This window comes from Hirundo rustica, chromosome 9 (assembly GCF_015227805.2).
Source record: "Hirundo rustica isolate bHirRus1 chromosome 9, bHirRus1.pri.v3, whole genome shotgun sequence".
Lineage (NCBI taxonomy): Eukaryota > Metazoa > Chordata > Aves > Passeriformes > Hirundinidae > Hirundo > Hirundo rustica.
This window is the reverse complement of record NC_053458.1, coordinates 16,275,601-16,297,648: the sequence shown is the minus strand read 5'-3', so window position 1 is coordinate 16,297,648 and position 22,048 is coordinate 16,275,601. Positions and strand designations below refer to the sequence as shown.

Sequence of the window (22,048 nt, the reverse complement as noted above, 5' to 3'; positions counted from 1 at the left end):
CAGGGTTATCTGACTTTCTGGCATCATCTAAGAACAACTTCTCTGCTTTATTAAACTCCTTGATTTTAGCAAAATGTTTCAGGTGCAGACTTTGGGAAAATTCACTTCATGTGTCTAAACAACTGGAAAAAATTGGTAGGTACTAGTTAGAAATTATAGAAATGTAATCTTGACAGAGAATCAAAACTCATAATCAGCCTGCTAATTTCTATGGTTTCTGCTTACATAATTGAATTAGTCTGGTAATTACTTACTTGCCACAACTGAGTACCACAGTTGTCAGAAGAATCTGCCATAACAAAAATAAGCTGTTTAGTAATTTTCTTCAAGCTTTCAAAGTATTTCAGAATTGTTCTTATTCCTTAATGTTCCTCTCAGTATCCCAGACAAACTCCACACTGATGTGATTGCATGCCCCTAACTAGGCTATGCCTTCCTTTCCATGCATCTGTTCCTGTAGGTCCTCTTACCTGTATGCCTGAAAACCTTTATATTCACATTGAAAAGGATAGGAATCATGAAATGGAAATCAATTTAGTTTTCATGAGGTTCTTATACACATGATGATCAAAAGTTTCTAATGATCTTCCTTTCACTGTATCCTGTTATTGAATGAACTTCTTGCTGGAAGTACAGGCTTGAAATAATTATTTGAAAAGGAGTTCAGAAATTTTTGAGTCCTCTGTGTTATAAAAATGTAGTCATACTTGTCTGAGGTAGCAGTGTATCTCCCTGCTTTGATGTCTGGTGTTATCATACCTGCATGCTTTCAAAATTCACTGCAACATTCTCTGTATTTCTTCTTTAGAGATACATCAGCTCTGCACTGAGCAGTGTAGTTCAGACATCTGCAAATTAGGGAATGGCTAAACCCAAAGGTCCATAGGGTCAGTACCTTGCAGCCCTGCCTGCTCGAGTGCAGAGGCTGTCATGCCTCATTCATGTGGATTCAAAGCAAGGGCAGGGCTCGTTAGCCTGTGCACAGCACGGTGCACGGCGCTGGGAGCACATCACCATCCCACACCTGCAGTGTCAACACAGTCATCTGAGCAGTCTGCCTCATGTTCAGCATTTCTGTGGGGTTGGGATGAGTGGAATAAATATGGCACTTGCAGTGTAGACAAATCCTTTCCTGTATGCTGTATTCAGCAGAATAAAGTCATGTTTAGTTTTTTAATAATATAAGTGGTGTATATACAGACATCTCTGTCCAATTTTCCTGGTTTTGGGTACTTTTTTCTTATGCTGTCATAGCTCTTGCAGCATATGTTACAAAGTACTGCTAACTCCAAAGTGTCGTTTGTTCCCCTCACAAGCTTCTTTTGAACATTCTTCTGACAGTTTACTCTTTTCCTGAATCAAACATTGAATTGATGCCTGTAATATGATGTGATTTTTAACCTCTGCCTATGGCTGCTAATGTTACTCTGTTTGTTTCTGAAGTTAGATGAATTAAGTTCATGGATATTTACTGATACCATGTAGCATATTCAGAAATCCTTAATTTTTAAACTCTTACCTCAGTATGCTATTTTTGAACCTTAAAAATGCCTTATTAATCAGTATTTCCATTATAAGAGTGATTGTTCTTTGACGCTTGGCTGTGCTGAGACTAATAATTCAGTTGAATTCTTACTGCATTTCTACAACTCTTGTCCAATAATGATGTTCCCTTGTGCTGAATGGTGTTTGATTTCTGTTTGCTTGTTCTGACAGACAGGATAATGATCAGTTGTCATATAGGGTTTATCATGTTTACTACTTGTTCAATTTCATTTCCAACTCCATTTATTTTTTGCTTGGAGGTGTAGATGGAAATAAAAAGTCTTATTTATATGTGGTATTCTTTTCACTTGCGGAAATCCTTCTGCCATTTTTGGAATTAGGATAAAAGAGTTAATCTTGAGCTTCAGTTATAAAGAAAGAGAGCAGCAGCTCTAGCAGCAGAAGTAATATGTGAGCATTCTCAGTCTTCAGACTGCAGAGTTTCTGCAATGGAGCAGGGAGATGGTAAAGGATGTTTTCCCCAAGTCAGACCCAAGATGTTCAAATACACGTAAAAAGACAAAGGGTCTTCTGTTTCTCTAGATTACTGAATTCTTGAGTTAAGTCTCTTTTTTATAAAATCACTGTAGTGTCTTCCAAGAAGTAACCTAAAATTATCTAAAGAGGTTTCCCACCTAATTTTCAGATTTCTTATGCAGTTGTGCAGAACTGTGTGAGAATGTTCCAAATACTCATTCTTAGTATTTGGTGCTATTTTTTACCTATAGTCATTGCAGTTATTATAACAGGCTGTAGTTCCAGGTCAGTTAAATGCTTTTTCATGTGCTGTGATAACTCTAAATCTTACTGGAAGTACTGTGAATCATGAAGAGAAATAAGTGTACAAGGAATTCTCTGCTCTCGTGGCTTATGTGCTATGGGAAAGCTTTTTGCTAAAGCTGCAATGACTTGTAGAAGATTATAATAAATACTTATATTTTCAGTGAACTTCAAATTCAAAAACATTAAGATCTTTATTATTTCAACATAATTAAATAATTTCTTGAATAGGGAAAAAAATTCTGAGACAAAGAATACTGTGGTATGCTTTTTTATCTCATATATATAGAACACATTTCTTGACATGTAGAAAGTGATCTAAAATCTGCTTTCCTGTAGAAAATGTAAAAGTTGTCATAATTGAAATACTGTATATTTTCATGTTTGGTATGTATTGTATTTCTTTTTATCTTTACTAATGAAGAAATTAAATAATACTGAAATACTTAATTAAAAAAAATTAGTGATTTGCTGGGCAGAAAGCTGCATCAAACGTAACATAAAATTATTTATGCTTTGAGTTCACCTGCTGTAATGCAGTTGTTAGAATATTTTGAGGTTATTCATTGTCCTTCAACTGCATAAAACTTGCATACATGTTTTTCACAGGTGTATCACTGTCAAATGCTATGGTAAATGCTGGCCTGACGTCATTTAAAAAAATTGAAGACATAAATGCAAGGGAGCTTGAATTGGTAACTTACTATTTTGTACATGGATAAATATGATAGGGAAGATACTGAGGATTTATACTGTTGCCAGTAAAAGCGGTATAGTTAATATATATTTGGTATATGATCATAGCAAAATTTAGATGTTTAGGTGATTTATTCATTTTAACTAGCAGAATTTAAAAAGCTGTGTAGCAGCTGCTGGTTTTCCTTGAAAATGTGTAGGATGTTTTGTTGTCGCAAATTTAATGTGAAGGATGATTTCATGATTTGGCAGATGCTTAAATATGTAGAATTTCATCATTACCATGGTTTGAAACAAAAGACAACATGCACTTCTCTATTAGGAGTGTTGCAAAAATATAAAAGGGAATACGTATTTACAGTTTCTCTTAGTGTATGGTAATTATGAAAATCCCAAATTTCCATTATTGCAAAGTTTGAGATAGGAGTAGAATAAAAATCTTCAAAATCATCTATATAGCACTTCTTATTTTAGGAAAGGTAAATGTTACCTTAGGACTGGTTCTTTGGCTCTTGGCTTCTTTCCTGTGGAAACTGTTATTCCAGTGTTCTGGCAGATATAACAGGCTTCTAAATCTTACTTGGGTTTTTCTGTTTTGACTCTGGAAGTTTGATTTCTCATTTCTGGCTCCTTTTGTGTTTTTTCTTGTCATTTGTTCTGTTTTAGTTAAAGCTTGTGCAACATAGAGGAGTCATCTCATATAAAACCTGAGTAGTCATTGATAGTTGATTGGCTGTTAACTGAACAAAAGCAGTAGCAAGGTGAAAAATTTGGAATTTTCTTTTGGTAATGTTGCTATTCCGGGCATCACTGACGGTAGAGAACCAAGAGTGAAAGGGGCTTTTGTTGCTAACGTAATTACTCAGGTGACTTTAATTCCTTGGATCTACATCTTTGCAGATTTTAAACAGACATCCTCCTTTTGGAAACCAGATAAAAGAGTCTGTTTTGCACCTTCCAAAATATGAACTTGAAATTGAACAGGTACATTCTTTTATATTTACTTTATGTTTTTATGCGGGTATTATTAAATGAAAAAGCAAATACTGAGTTAAAGAAATTTTTCCGTCTTCATGGAAGATCACACAATTGCTTGAGCTGAACTTCTGTGCTTGTATCAACAGATAGAAATTTATGGAAGGGCATATATTTTACTTTGCATATTTTAGCAGTTATGTCTTCTGTATCATTTTCCTTTAGCTTCCAAAATACAGTGACACATTGGCCGAAATCTTAGTAACCGTCAAATTAACAAACTATGAGCAGCTGCAGACAAAGAGAACAGCGCCAGACTTTCACTATGTGACGTTGGTCATAGGAGATGCTGACAACCAAGTCATTTTTAATCAGAAAATTATGTATGTATGATCAGGTTTTTTTGCCTCACATCGTTTTTATGGTGTTGGCTTTTCATATGTTCTATGACTTGCAGGTTTTTCAATACTTCCTGCTGATGTCTAATAGTACAAAATTATTCTTTATCCTACAGCGTTTTCTAGTCACTGTTGTCATTTAAAATGCTACACAAGATTCAGAAACCCCCAAAACATGCCAGTGTGCTTGTCAGTGCAGAGAGCACGTGTAAATATTTGTTCAACATCAATGTCATATTATGGAAAAGTCATAATAAATTTCCCATAAATATAAAACAAGTAAAATACCTATTAAAAAGATAGGTAAACCAGTTGTTACTTACTCCTGTTACCTATATTTCTTTAATTAAATTTTAAAAATAGTTTTATCCCCCTCAGAGATGGATTTAAATTCTCCAGTTGGCTGAGGTGGTTGGAGCAAATTGGAAAAGAGAAACAAAATATTTTCCAACTGCTTGACCTTCATGAGAATTCCGGCCAAAATCTGGCACTTTTGGCATAACTGAAACTGATCTGCAGAATCCTGGCCCTCTTACGGCCATAAATCATACATTATTGGAAAGTTATTCTTAGGCCAATTATCAAGCAAAACTAAAGTAGTAGGACCAAATACAGGCTCTTCCACTTGGTTACACAGTCCTGTTTTCATTGTCAATGTCTAACAACTTTATTCATGGATTACAGGGATTCTGTGCTGCTGAAAACTGGAAATTGGATGAAGAAAATTGAAGTTAAAAGAGCTCTTAAATCAGAAGACATAAGTATAAATTTAATTAGTTCTGATTATGGTAGGTTAGGGTAGTCTTTGAATTAAAAAACAATATGCATAAGATTTTGGAGCAAATTACTAAAACATTTAGTTTTAAGCCAAAGTAAAATAAAGTGAGGTGGTCTGGAAACAAACCTCTATTACGTATGTTTTACTGGGTTGCATACTATCTCTCACAATTACTTACCTGTTTATTTAATTTACTATCACATTAAGGAACTGAGAAGCATCAAAACTGGTACTAGGAGACAGTATTTTGCTGTGTTGATACAGATTGGGATTCTCTTTTGTCCTTCTCCTTCAAGTGAGTTAACTTTGAGTAGGGATCAGCCTGACAGGTTATTTTGCTGAGCAGAGCTGTCTTTGTGAATGGTCAGGTTTTGCATTGTAGTAAAGAGGTGTTGGATATGGATTCATCTCTACTTTGATAACAAGAATTTCCTACAGATGAAAATGTTGTGCCTTACTGTGTGCAGATTTAAACACTGGTCCCCTCAGTGTCAGTTTCTATAAAACTGGAACTACAGCAGCAAATGGGGAGAGACCCTTATGACCTTTAAACACAAAACTTTAAAAACAATTAAAAACCAGAATGGCTCCATTAAATTCTGTCATCATGCCCCACCAGTAAAGAAGATTGCTGTGTGCTAGATTTACTGAAGTGTAGTTGATGCCTCCATGGTAAATATTGACATTGAAATTATTACAGTAATCAAGCCTGGAATAATCTATATTTCTACAGATTTCCTGTTGCTCTGGAAAAAGAAGGGTATTCTAACCACACAGAAATTAAAATTGTCCTTTTATCTCCATGTTGTGCTGAATTCAGTAAAACTCACTGCAACAGTTAATTTTTCTGAAGCCGGTAACAGTGAAATGAGACTAAAACTAAGTCTTCGTAGTCTCTACTTATTTTGAAGTCTATTCCTATTTCAGACTTGAAGGAAATCTCACATTTTTCAAAAGCCTGTCTGGTTTTCCAGCAAATTTTTGCCTTGATGAAAGACAAAATTACTCTCTTTACAAAGGGTATCTCTCATGAATATTGCATTCAACCTAAGAAGCATTGTCAACATACTCATTTTATGCCTTTGCCAGTACAGAGATACTCCTGAATAAAGACTGGAGTACAATTTAAAATTTAAAATTTTATCAGGAGTGCAAAGCCATAGATAAATGTCGTTTTAACACAGTACGAGAAAATTTGGTTAAAGTTTTTCTTCTAGTAACTATGTCTTTAATTCTAAAAAATGTTTGGGGTTTTTAGTTTCAATCCTAAAGAATCTGGTCATACAAGAGTGTGCTATAAGGGCAAATTATTTAAAAAAAAAATCCCTGATCTTTGATTAACATTTACTTGCTTAAACATTTTAGAATACTGAAGAGAATCATTAGTATAGAAATAGTTTAAAGCAGTTTTAATATTTTTTTGTCTTTTTTCTTCCAAGTTGGCCTTGATATAAATCAAACATATACAGTCTTCTACTTAACACGAAAAACAGAGGGATGTAAGGTGGTCACAAATCAAAAATTGAAAGCTGAATCTACACTTGGTGTATGTTACGGCTCACCCCAAAGCCTGCCAGCAGCAGAAGTAGATACAGGTAAATGGTCAGGTCACAGTGTCTGGCTAAAACAGAAGTCAACAGAAAATTGAATTTTGCTTTCACTAGGGAGCTAGATCTTTATTTATCCCTGCTGTTTCTTTCTCAAAGGTAATAAAAATACAACTCTGCTGCTTCTAGTTGTCAAGTACTACAGTGCAATTCTTTGATGATTTTGAAACTAAGAAAAATCATGGGTGTTTGGTATCCAATATAACTGTCTGAATTTCTGTATTATATTTATCTAGGAGGCAGATCTAAACAGGAGATTGCCTACAAGAAATACGGAAACAGAGAATGCAACCACCGCTGTAAAAATAAAGATGTGTGTGGGCATGACTGCTGTGAGTTTCATTATATCTCCAACTTCTGATACTTTTATACAAATGCAATTTAGAACAGCTCCCATCATACCAATGCCTACGTTAACAGAAACAATACAAGCATGAGAATGGGACCTGAGTTGTTATGCTGTCATAAAAGCAGTTACAAATAGCTTTGTCAGTAACACTTTCATAGGCACTACAATGATTAATGATTAATTAATGATTAATAATACTTTTTCTACTTAGCATATGAGTTAAAAAAATGCCAGGCTTGTTCTACTTTTATGTAAGTACTGTGTTAGATCTTGTAGTTAGCATGTTCAATCTTCTAACAGAAGATAGTAAGCTTAGTGGCAAAGTTTTGCAAAGTAATTTGAAAATAATTAGCATTTAACCCTTATAACTAATCTAAAGATTATTTTGCTTCATTTTCTCAGGTAAAACTGGAGTACCTCCAAAGTCACAGATGACTGGAGACACAGAGTTTTCTTTATACCTAGCTGATTTAAGGAGCAGGAACTCAGTTTCATCTATACCGCCAGTAAAACGGCTAAAGGTTCACTTGAATGCAGTCAGCCATTTCATAGGTTTATTTTAATCTGTTACATATTTGTAGACATTGTTTGCAGAGAGAATTTTCTCACTAAATATGGACATTCAGGTTCGACTTTTCTGTGTGGAGTGCAAAAAGTAAAGAAGTACAAAGCTCCAGGAATCTTTGAGAGGTTCTGCTGTTCTTTGGGACACTTCCAATGGTCCACTTTTGTGTCTGTCCTCTGTATTTTTTTCTTTTATGGCGTTTGATAGGTTGTGGTTGGTGAGATTCAGAGGCATGCAGAAGGTACTGCACTGTGACTTGGTTTGGCAAAATATGACCTGAATGAAACAAACTGTGATATTTATTAGTCATGCTACTAAGATTCCTTTTTCACTGGCAGGTAGATCCACTTGCTTATAAGAAAACCATCCATATTAGTTTTAAACTTCTGAAAGATTTCATGGCTTGCACTTCATTCCGCTGAATGTAGAGTTAAACGAGGTCCTTCTGCAGCAAGAATGATATTTGAGGTGTTGGAGGGTTTTCTTTCCACCACCCAGCTTTGTTTGCTTGTCTGTTTACAATAGATGCTTATTTAGCCTACAGCTGATACAGATGAGAGTCAACCAGTCTGGCTTTGCCAGGGTGCTTGGATACCTCCACTAGAAGCACATAATTCAGACCTTTTTAACTGAGTACATTACATAAGCAGACGTCAGAATGGTTTTATGACATTTAAATATTATGCTAACTTAGGATATTAATGATGTCATTAAACTTGTTAAAAAAACCCCAGTTCTCAGTATGTTTGTATCTTAAAAATTAAAATATTGTGCTTTCTTTAGGTGCAGATGTTAAATCGAGCTGAAAACGTGGATCTCAAACAATTTGTTTTTACACCTAAGTCTTTATTGCCAGCCTTGCCAAGGTACTGCTAAGAATTATTTTGTGAATAAAATTATTTTGTAACTTTCTGCAACTATTTTACTGACATGTCACTGATTTATTCTTTTTAAATAGGTCCAGCAATAAACTGTCATCTTCATCACCTTCAGTGGACCAGATAGATAATATTAATACCTTAGAAATGTCTCAGAAACAACTGCAATCTTGGAATTGTGGAAAGAGTAGTAAGTTCTTGCTAATGTTTAAAATTACAATGTTCACTGTTTTGATCTTTAAATTAATACTTCATATTTTTCTGCCACAGATAAAAGCAGATCCTGTTTTTCAGATGCTTTGAATGTGGACTTTGAACTGAGAGATGATATTTGGGATGATATTGATGATGAGAAATTGGTATTTGCTAGTAATTTTGTCAGTAGAGAATTAGGTAAGGTTATTTCAACAAACTTTTTTCTTTCCTACATACAAATTATTCTATGGGCTATTATTTGAGAATAAATTATTATAGTATACAATGAATAGAGCCACCTGAAGATTTTGGTTAATTGACTTGACTGACAGGTTTATTATTCTACCTTGAATGTCATATATATTTTGACAAATCTAATACAGAAGGGAGAGTTTAAAAAGCCACAATTAAAAATTTTTGATGGCCTGCAACTTTTTTTTTTATTGCACAATGTATAATGACTGTATATCTCTGCTTATCTTTATATTAGCCCAAAACCCACAGAAGAAATATTTCATGTGTTAAGACACTTTCATAATTTTCAAAGTATTATTTATCATGTCATGTGAAATATTTACCGGGTTGTGGCTGCTTCTCGATACTCTTTACAACTTTGATTCTTTCACAGAACATGGAAATACCTGCCTTCAAATTCCAGATGAATGTCAACCCGTCTGCCAGTATACAGCAAGCAAACCCACAGATAACCGATCAAAAGAGTAAGACTTACATAATTTACTACTATTCTATTCAGTTTCAAATATTGTCTGACTCTCACATGTAGCTGTGTAATCAAATATACAGAAGGTTGTTCACTCGTAAAACTGAGTGAAATTTCAGTGTTTAAAAGATGTGAATTGTTGAGTGATTTTAATTTGGTTTTTATTTAAGTGTGCAGGGAAATAAGCAGAAAATCCTGAACTGAAAAGCAAATAATTTTGCACTTCTGTAATAGTACTGAAATTATTCAACTTGGTGTTTTCAGTTCATGCACAGTACAAGATGAGACCAATATTCAGAACTCAGATGCTTCTATGGTTAATAGCACATCAAAAGTGAATTTACCTGTACAGAATAGAAATATAGCTTCGGTGAGTAAACTTATATTGATAGCAGAATTTTCTATAATTAGAGTATTTATTGTGTAAATATATGTGCCATACCTGACTTAGGAATCAATTAGGATATCCTAAATTTCTGAACCTCTCTGTGTTGTCCAAACCTGCATGCATTCTGTGTTCAGTGGGATATTCCTGATACAAAGAAATGAATTTACTTTATATAGCATGATCTCAAAACTATTTACTCAATTTGATAGTTTCTCCATCCAGTGTATAGCTAGACTCATCCCATGCCTCGTCCTTGTAAAACACCCTAGTATCAATTAAATTCCAGTACTACACTCTACAACAGTCTGGGAGTTTCAGTTGGTTTAATCATATATACTTTTTAACTTTTATGTTGCAGTTCAGTTTTCAAGAAAAAAAGCATTCAAGTCTTTTTCAAGAGCAAAAAAATGTACAGTGTTCTTCCATCCCAGAAATAATCTCTGACTCTTCCAAATTCACTAGAAAAGAAGATTTTTTTATTTTCACAAAAGAACAGGAAAAAGAAGTCGATAAAAACAGGTAATAAAAACTTATATATGTTTTTCTGTTTCCTTCGTGTTTGGTGCTTAGGTCTCCAAGGAAAACAGAACTTTAGCAATGTATTAGTTTCTGATATTCATTGTTTAAAAGTTTAGTTTTCACAATAATAGTAACAATTCACTGTTCTTAAAAGAGAAATGACTTAAAATTATTTTGCTTTACTTGGTTTCTCTTGACTCTATATAGTGTTCCTGATTCCATAGGTTTTGATGTGCTATACCTAATTTGTTTGTTTGCTTAATCTTCTTTAGATATCTTCTTGATGATGAATCCAATGATGTCAAGCCCTTTCTTGGAATATTTGATGATATTTTGTAAAACATGTAAACAAAATACGTTTTAAGTGCTGGGGAAAGAGTTTACAGCCAGTTTTACAGTGAAGGCTTCAGTCAAGAGAATTTAATTTCTGTTGTATACCTATTTATCAATAGCTGGATTGCTGCACAGAGTAAATAATAATAAAACTGATGTCTAATTTACAGAATTTATAGAATATAAGAAATAGTATCTTGTTTTGAGAAGTACTTAAGTATTTGGTTGTTTGACCTTACTGTTTTCAGGATTATAAAGAAAAATATTGAAATATGCCATAGGAGAATAGTTCACAAATTGAGGATACTTTTATAGGTAACAGAAAATCCCATTAGGGAAAGTAAGGGATTTGTAGTAACATATCCTGCTTCTTAAATAGTCTTTAAATGAATGAAAGACTTTCCTTAGAAGTTTCATAATGTTTTTTGGCCTTTCTTTCAGTTTCTCTAAAGGTGAATTTTTTGTAGTGCTGATTTTGTAAAATAATTAGATTTATAAATAGGAGTAAGAGAATGCTAAATTATTCTGGATTCTAGATATTTCCTTTGACGGTGCTATGAACGCGTTAATAAAAAAGTGCAACTTAAGCATATATGTTTCCAAATTCTCAGCAAATCAGTTGTTAAATGTCTGTAAAAATACTCTGAAACTCTGTTGCCTGTTCGCTTTCATACCCAAGGTCATAAAATGAGCATTCATGTGTCCCAATACAGATTGAGGCACCAGGCCTTGGATTTGGATTGTAGTTTTAGTGTTTGATTAGTAGACCTTGTAAGTTCAACAGTTAGTGGAATATATGTTGCCTAAAATCCAAGAGAATGTTATTTTTTACTGTTAATTATTCAAAAAGTGAGGAATTAAAATGTTACAGTAATTAGCTGTCTGTTCTTTCAACACTGTTTGTGGTGCAACGAAATGCAGCCATGTTTTGCTGCACTACCAGGTTGTAATTTTCTCAGCTAATAACATTTTGCTTGACTCCAGTGTTTCCTTATGCTTTTGACTTAACTCTTTCTCTGCATGAAAGAATGGCCTAATCTAAGCAGCCTCAATACTCACCCCTCAATATGTTCTTGACTATGCAAATGCCAACAGGCCCCGGCTTAACTCACTTTTCTACACCTCAAGTATTTTATTACATCACAAGGTTATTAGTATGTCAGATCTCTTTTTGTCAGATTTTTTCTTCATTAAGCTTCCAGGCTGATGTAACTCAGAATTACTACACTACTGCTACATTTAGCCCAGCAGTCCTAGTCATGTACACATTCCAGTTCTGTGTCAGGGTAAGATTTAAGAATGCAGATTTTATCTCCTGCCCATCTCCCTCTTCTGACTCCCATGGGAAACAGATGGCTCCCAGGCAGATACAGTGGTGTTTCTCAACAGATACTTCATACAAATGACCAGGTCACACCCAGAAGGTAAGTGTTGACATGGCTATGGAGAGCTGCAATTTGCATTGTTTAACTGAATCCCATAAAGTGATAAACCTGTTTCACCTTGAAGGATGCAGACACTGTCAGAAGGTATTTCAGATTGGAAGTGGGCTGAATTGCTCTCTGGTGGAACTCTCCAAATTACCTGTAATGAGAGTGACATGGAAGAGCTGGTATGCTGTCATTTCACAGACAGGCTCACTGAGTATTGCCTTGCTTGTGCACGTGAGACACTGAATTGCTTTATCCATGTAAGGATCTAACTTTGCTAAGGTGAATAAAACGGCAAAAGATTGCTGTGCCTTGTTTCAGGTGCTGACCAAATGCTGAGACTAACTAAATTCAAGAGGATATAGTCAAACATTTTCACTAAGCTACTAACAATGAGTAAAATGCAGATTAAAGTACATAAAAATATTGTTAGAGTCTAAACTGATCCTTATTTTAATTCTACATAGAGTTGAAACATTGAAAGTTTCAATCAATGGGATTGTGTAGGTAATTCTTGGGGGATACGGCAGGATGCCACAGACTTTAGTCTGGGGATGATTCAACAAAATTTACATTATAAAAATACTGTTTCCTATAATGGAGTAGTGAAAGAAAATTCAATGTGATGAGAAGTCAGGTTTTACTATCTTACTTGTGTGATTCTCCATAATAAAATACATGCTTATACCTGCTTTTAATTTAACTTCAACTTCCTTATATGCTTCCTTGTCCTATCACACATATTGTGTGTGTCCTGTCACAAATATTATATTTCAAAATATAAACTGAGGTCAACCATATCTGTGCCTGAAGAAAATGCAATATGCACTCAAACCCCATAATCTTCAAAAATAGTGGGAAAATAAGCAGAATGTTTAAACATGTTTCCAGACATTTGTGTATAAGGTAAGTTTATAGCGTACAGAATATTGCAAATGTATTGTGACATAATTTGCATTGTGTGATGCATGTCTTGAGCACATTTTAATTATGTAGCCTTTATTCATTTATTTGAAGATTTTAATGAGTTAAACATTGCAGTAATTGTTAAGTTAAAATAATTGCAACAAGTTGGGCTCTTGTTATTTGAGTGTATTTTTACTTAGATATACCTTCACAGAATAGTTATGTAGCTCTTTATGTCACCCCATCTGCATTTTATGTAGATGAGCAAAAGAGCTGTATCATGTCAATTGTTTTACTGCCAGAATCTTTAATTATATCTCTGAAATGAGATCTGTGAATGCCTGGTTTTTTTGCAAGCTCCTTTGCTTAAGAAGGAAATAGAAAAGAAGGTACTAATCAGGGTAGAATTCGCTTCCTGCAGAGGGCTAATAACACATTGAATTTTTGGAAGACTTCCATGAAAATTAACTGAGGCACATACAGTGTTTTTGGTGATGAATTTCAGCTTGACTGAAAACAATCAGATAGAAAAAGGGCAGGTGTTTATTGGCTGCCACTGTTCAGTTGAGATAAAGACCAACCTGGCTGAGCCATGCGTCTGTATTTGTTCTAGAAATCTGTGTGACATTAAATTGTATCAGTTTAAGCCTTCACTTTTCACCCAGTGTTATACCTCCTGGTCTCCCTGTGCTCTGGATGGGCGTTTCACATGGAATGGGCTCCATGTGAAGGACTGGAGCCAATAAGGACTCCACCTCTGTAAGCACTGGGGGCCCTCAGGGCCCTTCTGTTGCCGGTCTGTTTCTAGGCAATGCTGATCACTGTTGCTCTTCCCTCTGGCTGGGAAGTGACTGGAAAAGATGTGCTATTAACCTGCAGTCCTGCCCTTAGCAGGAGTCCACGTCCAGACTGTTTATACCGGTTAGGGAGAGTTGTTTCCCAATTTGCTACCACATGGAAACGCTACACTTTCACTACACTTAGGGGAATGTTCTTGAGTCTGTCCTCTTGTGCTTTTTAAATGGATCATTTCCGTGTGCCAGGACTTGAGGGGCACATGTAATTGGTAGCGTGTGAAAATGTTAACACCTTTTGCCGAAATGCAATAGATGGTACTGGGTGGACATACTTAACATAAAGAAAGTATATGTCCTTTGAAATATATTAAAAGTGCCTAGATATAATAAAAAGTAATTTCTTCCTGTATTTAACATGTGGAACTAGCATGTCTTTTTGACTGAGGCTAGATGGCAATTTCTACATTTTAAATAGCTGAGCATAGGGAATAAGGCAAAATATTTTGTTTTGAAGGCTGTAAGGGTATTTTGTTTATATAAAGGAAGCAATGTTTTTTTTGTAACTGTGAAACTTTCTATTAAAGGATGCATATAACTTTCAAAATAAAAAGATGCTTGTAACTGTAAATGGCTATGATATATTTGCTGTTCCCCCACCCACTTAGAGGCAAAACGTATTTATGAGGCTTTATTAAGTGCAAATAATTCCCATGGCTTCAGCACAGAAGAATCAGCTGCAGAATATAATCTGATTTGCATATAAATGACACGATTTCTGCTCAGAAAAGTATATTGAAAAATACATATTTCTACATTGGAAACCTGTTATTCACACGTAATAAGGTCAGCTTGTGTAACTTGTTTTAAGCTGCTGCATGTTGATACCTGATCACACTTCCAGATAGATTCAGGCTAGTTTCAGGCTTTATCCTCTGAAATTATGGATTTCTTATTTTGACCTAATTAAGCTGTAATTTGGAAAAATAGATTCCAAAACATTTATCTCATCAGTTTAAACTCTTAAAAGTACTCAGAATATTCATCAGTACAAGTAAAAACCTCCAAATTTGGCACATTTCCTTATCTCCAGTACTGTGAATTTGGGGTGTGAGAGAATTCCTGTTGTTTGGGTATGACAGAAAAAGGCTGCTAACTTGCTGTAGTCACTTTAATGAATGGTAGGATGTAATGAAAGTAAACACAGAAATACTACCTTTTTTAATCCTTTAATCTGTGTAGTAAGTAATACAGTGAACTTGCCATTAAACTCTGTATAATTTTCACAGATTCATAGTGTATCGTGCTTTGCCAGTACCTTTAATGGTGTTTCTTTAAGCAGTCAAGCCACCCATTCGAGACAAGTGTTCACTTACTGACTGCTGCTTCTGAGATCCATCCAAAAATAAAAGAAAGATGTTGGGCAGACAGGCATTAAAAGGTTTGAAAGAGACCTGCCACACCTTGGTTTTCGAATTCCTGCCTGGCCACGGTCTTAGTGAGCTGAATGCCATTACCAGAAGCAATAAGTTCTCTGCTTAGAGAGGTTGATTTTTCATAGTGATTTGTCATTAGTTTTGAATGCCTCATGGAGAGCTTGACACTGTCTAGTAAAATAAAAGTGAAAGTAGCACTGTCTAGAAACTTGGATGTGCAAATCAGAACCTCCTTTTTAGCAATTTCAGTTTATAAAGGCTATTAAATTATCTGAATGAAAATGAGGCGGTACGGTTTGTTACTATTTTTCCTGGTTGTGGTGTAATATTTTAGCTGTTGTAGTCCAGAGTTGTTAGGTTCCTGGGTGTAGGAAATACACTTTTTTATCCCAGAACTCTATCCTTGTGTCTTATGTGTTATGCCTAAGGAAGGTTTTTCTGTCTAGCTGGGAATTTCTCCTCAAAGAATAATCACCCAGCAGCTGTGTCATTTATCATTTTCAGCATCTTCTCAATTATAATGATTTTAGGCTCTGAGGTCAGTTTGGTTTCTAAAAATTGTACCAACAGATGTAAAAGGTGCATTGACCAAAGCATCAGCACATTATCAAATAATTTTATTTCCAAAGTATGGCGGCTGAAGTGATAAAGAGAGTGTTGGCCATGGAATTTATATGCTTATCTTGTGATACATCCCAGAGATGCATTTCAGAGACTTGCTTAGAGAGGAAAATAACCTGTGTTAGGAAGATAAGAGGTACAAGTGGATCGTTCTCCCTCCCTGTCTCCTGGGTGTGATTGTCTCAGACAACCATATTAGCAGAAGCTAGATACATTCTTAGCTTCTGGAATGGATTTGCTGAAGTGACAGTGCATACTGAGGATGATGGTAAAAAGATGGGCAGTGTATTCTGGAAGAAAATAAAGTTGGCAGCTTGCAATAGTGGAACACAGCTTCAGATAAGCATGTGGTTCAATAGAAATTAGTCTCTGTCCATAGACTTTATAGCAGCCGATCAGACCTGCTCTTTTAGTTCAAGCAGTTAATAATATCTCAGCACTGTAGCTTAAGGGATACAATTTTCAAAATTATTGTAGTCTGGGACCGATAAATTTCAGCACAAAGAAGGCACTATTCCATATAATTTATTTTAGATTTCCATCTAGGGTATGTTCTGACACTCCACATGAAAGTCAAATTGTCCATGTAAAATGGTTTTCAGGTGATAAGTTGACCCCTGGGGTTTTAGTAAAATAATAGATTCAGAATTCCATCTGACTCTCCAATCTATAAAAGCTAGTTATCAGCTGTTTGAAGGATTTGATAAGAAAGGGAAAAAAAGAGAGAGCTTTTCTATAGTGACATTTTTCTCATTAATGGGGACAATGTAAGAATCACAAACTCCTTCTGGATTTGGTAGTAAATACTCTGCTGACGTTCTGGGAGGTAGTTGTTCTGTGTGAGGAGTGTATGTGTCTAATCCTCCACATGCATATGGAACAAGGAATATTTCTAAGAGACACATACAGCCCGTCAAAAGAAGGACGTTTACTGTGCCATCATCTGGCCATCATTTCTAAATGCATTCCACCACCAGAGCCTACTTTGGCAGAAGTTCTGCTGCAGAATGACTGTCTTACAGTGCCTAGAGACACAGCAGAAGAATAAAAAAAATTTTTTCCTGCCAGCATTCTTCAGCATTTAAATGTAGCGCCAAACAAATGGTAACCTGAAAAGAAATGAGGTGTTATTTTAAGTTCTTGTCTGAACACTCTTATATTTTCTAGTTTTGTTATTTAATTGTATTATCTTGAGAATACTTAAAAATAGTTCCTACTGTAACTTGCGGTGTTATTGTCAGTTTAAACAGATCCATCCAAAGTTGGGTAGAGGCTTTGTTGCATTTTGTTTTAGTAGATGGGTATCTGCATGTTCATGCAGCACTAGCGAGTAACTGGGAAAAGGTGACAGTAAGGTAGGAACAGTCGTGGCAGTAGAAGCAGCTTGCTTAATAAAATGCTAAAAGCATGTTTATGCTTAGTGCATTTGAGTGCCTCTTTGAATTTTGAGCAAAGAAAATACCTCCTGCTTCTAAAAAACAACTGGGCTTAAGAAAATACGACTTTTCTACAGTCTTTGTAAATAAAAGGATTGTTTCAAAGAAAAATCCAAGTCCCCCTCAGTTGTTTGTGATGTTCCTGTACTTTCCCTTCCTGAGTGGGTGGAGAACATTGAGCTCACTCCTGTTATACTCTGTTGCTGCAACTTTTGCAGGCATGAAGAAAGCCACAGTGGGGGCACCCATTTGCCTCCTGTGTTCTGGAAGGGCCAGGTATCTCCTCTAAAAGGAACTGAGCAATGCTCAGGGGTGAGGATACCTCATGCTCCCAAGCTGGGTAGAGAAGGGAGATGTATTTATCTGGAGATCTTGTAGGCAGTGTTGTGAAGGAGCTGGGATTTTGCTTGTGGGAGAGAGCAAGCTTTGGAAGTCACAGGAGAAAGGTACGTTTCCTAGAGCAGGTGTCTGTGGCACCTCTGTGAACTATTTCAGCAATTTTCAGATTGGAAGGAGGACTGGAAATAAAGATTTACCCTGCAGTGACACAACGGGAACATTAATTTTCAAGGTTTTTATTAATCTTAGCTCTCCAACAGATCAGACTGACTGTGATTTAAAGAACAATTCTATCCTCCCATTCCAGTAACACTTGCATTTATAAATCTGGATTCTGTGTGTGTGCTTATCAAACAGAAAAACTTCCACCCAAACACAATTGCTGATTCCGGGTCCTTGTGGGTAGGATGAAAAAGAGCTAGCTAACTGCTCTTATGCCTTACCTTTTCCTGGTTGTGTTTGGTTGGTTTTAGCTTTATAGAGTTAACTCTATAAAGGGTGTTAGTCCTGCAAGTGGGTAAGATGTGGGACAGGCCTGCTCCCTCACTTGAATGAACTCCTGCTTATTCAGATGTGTATGGGCTGTACTGAGATCTACTGGAGTATGCTCAAAAGCAAAGCATCTGTTGCATTCTTAAAATGCTTTTCTTCTGGAAGAAAAGATCTGAGAACCATAAGAAGTAATAACTCTGACTTCTGCTATTGACTGGATTTAATCTGCATTAACACTTTCCAAGGTAGCTACATCTTTTTCTTCGGGTTGTTTGTCACTCTGAGGCTGATTTGAAAATGTGTCACCCAATTTCAGGCTTTCAGGTGTTAGTGCTGAAACATTTACCTCTCCACTGAGGAAATATTTGTTTATATTTATGGCCCTAGTTAATTGTAGCCCTCACCTTTTGCTTACTTAAGCCCTGTGAGAAATTGTTTCCTTTCCTGGAGTGAGATGATGCACAGAAGGGAGTACTTTTTCTGTATTCCTCCATACCCCTTATCTTGGAAAATGCTGGGCTGATATGGTGTCAGGTTAGTATTCACTGAAAAATCTGTGAGTGCAGCCATAGGTAGAGTTGGTGTGAGACATGAAAACATCATGATCCAGCCCTGGAAGGAGAGTCCCAAAGCTCTGCATCAGAGAGGGCACACAGAGCAGTCACATGGCATCAGCCTCCTCCAGGACAGGGACAACAATCCATTACCCCAACAGGATACATTTATTAAAGAAGCATCTTTATAAAAACTCCTTCCCATAATTTTTCATGCAGGAGTGGGAATCTGTTCTAAGACTTTTACTTCAGGACATACCATGACTAAAAAGCAAAACAGGAGGAAAAATAGTGGACAAAGTATTGCCTCCTTCAAAGGCACAGCTTTAGGAACCACCTGTTGCTTACATGAAGCACTGAGGCTTTGAGGGTAATGCTGAGTTTGGGATAATCCTCATGCCTGTATTTTGCCTTTTCTCCCCTGTAGACAAATTTATGCAGATGCCATTTTGTCTACTACTATACAAGGTTGTGCTGACTGGCCAGATACTTTTGGAAGTATGACTGGAATGTGCTTGTGAGGACATGGAAACCTAATCAGTAATGAAAATAGTCACTAAGTGTAAATCTGTCAGAAAAGCTTGTTGATGCTGTGGAGCTCCTCTTGTCCTGTGTCACTCAGCTGTTGTACCAGGCCAGTTGTTCTATAAGGTTGTTATGTGAATCATCTTTAGAGAAGCCTGTCTCTTATCTCTTGGCAATGCTGTTATTGACAGAAGAAAGTGCACGTGTATAAAGAGCAAAGCAGACTCAAATGTTAGCTTCCACGGTTGTATTTGACTCATCCTTGAACTAGAAAGTAGCCTTTGTTTCATGTATGTGGCAAGTGAACTACATAACATCAATGAAACAGAGGTCCTAAATCCTGCTTAGAAGTGTCATTGGCAGCTATTTATATATATTCAATAATATTTTTTATTTGGAGCTTAGTAATAGCTCACCAAAATGTAGTTCTGCTTGTTAGCTATAGAGGAAAGGGCTTGGATGCTCCAAGATTTCATCCCAGTTGCATTCATAGCATTCCTCGTTGCCTTGAAAACTGTGCTAGGCTTTGTATCTGTAGTGAAAGATCTAAAAAAAGAGCAGCACTAAATTTACATTTCCACTCCTTGTGTGGATGGAATGGGAAATGAGCTCTTTGTCACCAAGTGGAATGAGTAATATAATTCCAAGTAATGGTTACCATTTGTAAACAGCTGTGTCTTCCTACAGGCCCTGAGAAGGGATTTCAGACCGTATTTCTTTAAAAAGGTCATTGAGGAATATAACCCCCAGGATGCACCGCACACCAAGTGTTTTAATGTTTCTCACACGGGGCTCTTACCCGGCATTTCCCCTCCGTTACCGCGCTCACAACGGCCGGCCTGAGGCGCACTGAGGAATGGCCCATCCGCCGTGCAGGAACCGTGCGTGGAACGAGCCCTCGTTCCCTGCGCACCCGCGGGGGGACAGCGCGGGGGCCGTGCGGAGCGGGCGCCGGGGCGCTCCCCCTCGGTGCTGGCACCAGGCGCACGGAGAGACCGAGGCGTGGCACAGCTCGTGCTGCAGGCACCCGTGGAGCGTCCCACGGTGCTTGTCTGCAGGGCTCTCCCGTCTCGGCACTCCTGGGTAGCTGAGGCGCAGCCCCGCGGGCAGGGACCCCGGCACGGACCCGGGCGCAGCGGCCCGGAGGCACCTGGTGCCCTTGCTTCGGGCACGTGTTTCCGGACTTACAAAGGGAGCCCCAAGTACTGAACACCCGTGCAAAAATGTAAGTTAAAAGCAAGGGCACCGACTATACCGTAGCACCGGCAAGAGCTGTCAGTTTTAAATGAAGAGAGGCCTGCGTAAGATGGCCAGCTCTGTGGGCTTGCAGTGTACGGTAACCAAATTGGTTAAATGGTTATCAAGGGGCTGATGTGCTGCAGAGGGGAGGTGACACAGCATCCTTTCGCGATTTTTCCAGACGAGGGAGTTGTGTGTGACCCACTCCGCACCACAGTTCCCTCCTGACCCTTACATTGTCACTCTCGGGTGACAGCCGAGCGGCCGGCCGAGCCGGGGCACCGTTTCCAGCCGCTGCTGCGTGCAGCGCCTCGGTGTGCGGCTCCTCTGCACCGAGTCCATCCGCGTGTCTGCCCGCTCCAGCCAGCCCGTCACCCCTCCTGTGAGAAAGAAGGGAAACAAAAGAGCTTTTTCCTTAATGCAGAAACAGGTTATGGCATAGTGTTTGTCTCAGAATTTATTTTCTCCTGAAAAGGCAGGTGCGTGCCGAAAGCAGTTGTTGGGCTGACTCCCTTCCCTGTGTTCAAGGTCCCCGTTGCATGCCGGTGGGGGAAGGGAGAAGTGACGAGGCTTGGCTTGGCTTGGCTCTGCGATCTTGCTGGGTTTGGCTCTGCGAACGGGACCCAAGAGGCCGGCGGTGGCTCTGGGGCCGGGGAAGGCTCGGGAGTGCCTGCGGTCGGAGCGGGGCTGCCCGTAGATCCTTCTCTACGGGAAAGTTGGGTCAGCACATGGGCTGGTATCTGGCTTCACATTCCTTCCCAGTGTTCTCGAGATGGTAACTTTCAAAAGGGAGGCCTCCCTTGTGGATTATGTCAGTGATTTTGGGGTTTAAACTATTTATGCATGAAAAATGATTGTAGGAGCTGAATACTCCCGTGTATGAATAATGATTACATGGGAACACAGATTACAGCAGTTTTGCACTGAGACTGCTGCAGTTTACATGCTCTCTTTGGGAACATTATGAAACGTTTTTAAATGCTGGTTCATGTTAATGCATCGATTTCAATCAGTCTCTTTTTGTCCCTTTTGAATTTGTTCAACTTAACGGCTAACTTGTTTCATGTTTGCTCTAAGATATGCTTAGCAAATTAGGCAAATAAAAAAATGCATGGAAAAATATGGTGCTGTGCACATGTATCAGGTTTTTTATTTATTAATAGACTCCAATTTCCATACCATAGTCTGACCTTTTTTTTTTTTTCCTTTTTTCCTTTGGCTCAATGGATAGTTTATGCCAATTACATGTAGTTTAACAGCTTTGAAATCTGTTTTTGCTTTTCTAATGCATAAAGACATTGATTCTGTTTCAGGTTTTAATTAAACTCTATACTGACTTTAAAGATTCTATTGTCCTTTTCATTTAAATAGGGGTTTTGTTAGATCTTTAACAAGACCTCAGTGGGGTAATAAATCTAAGCAATTGTCTTATTAGGAGTGAATTATCCTCAAGAGATGGAAAGTCACAGAAGTAAGTAAAACCATTTGCAGAGACTGAATGAAGGCTTTTTCTTCCTAAACATTAAACAGACTTGAAAATTACTTGCTT

General features: G+C 37.3%; 1 protein-coding gene across 1 annotated transcript in view; it reads left to right on the top strand.

Annotated features, from left to right (window-relative positions):
- HFM1 (helicase for meiosis 1) overlaps positions 1–11,658 on the top strand; it is a 33,220-nt gene extending 21,562 nt beyond the window's left edge. The window contains exons 26-40 of the mRNA XM_040073527.1: positions 4–135; positions 2,935–3,020; positions 3,922–4,005; positions 4,222–4,379; positions 5,079–5,182; positions 6,612–6,767; positions 7,016–7,111; positions 7,531–7,649; positions 8,477–8,559; positions 8,652–8,761; positions 8,866–8,964; positions 9,395–9,485; positions 9,752–9,857; positions 10,234–10,394; positions 10,667–11,658. Of these exons, the coding sequence (XP_039929461.1) occupies positions 4–135; positions 2,935–3,020; positions 3,922–4,005; positions 4,222–4,379; positions 5,079–5,182; positions 6,612–6,767; positions 7,016–7,111; positions 7,531–7,649; positions 8,477–8,559; positions 8,652–8,761; positions 8,866–8,964; positions 9,395–9,485; positions 9,752–9,857; positions 10,234–10,394; positions 10,667–10,733 (1,652 nt within the window). The 3' untranslated portion in view covers positions 10,734–11,658. The remainder of the gene's footprint in view (positions 1–3; positions 136–2,934; positions 3,021–3,921; positions 4,006–4,221; positions 4,380–5,078; positions 5,183–6,611; positions 6,768–7,015; positions 7,112–7,530; positions 7,650–8,476; positions 8,560–8,651; positions 8,762–8,865; positions 8,965–9,394; positions 9,486–9,751; positions 9,858–10,233; positions 10,395–10,666) is intronic.
- The last annotated feature ends 10,390 nt before the right edge of the window (positions 11,659–22,048 follow it).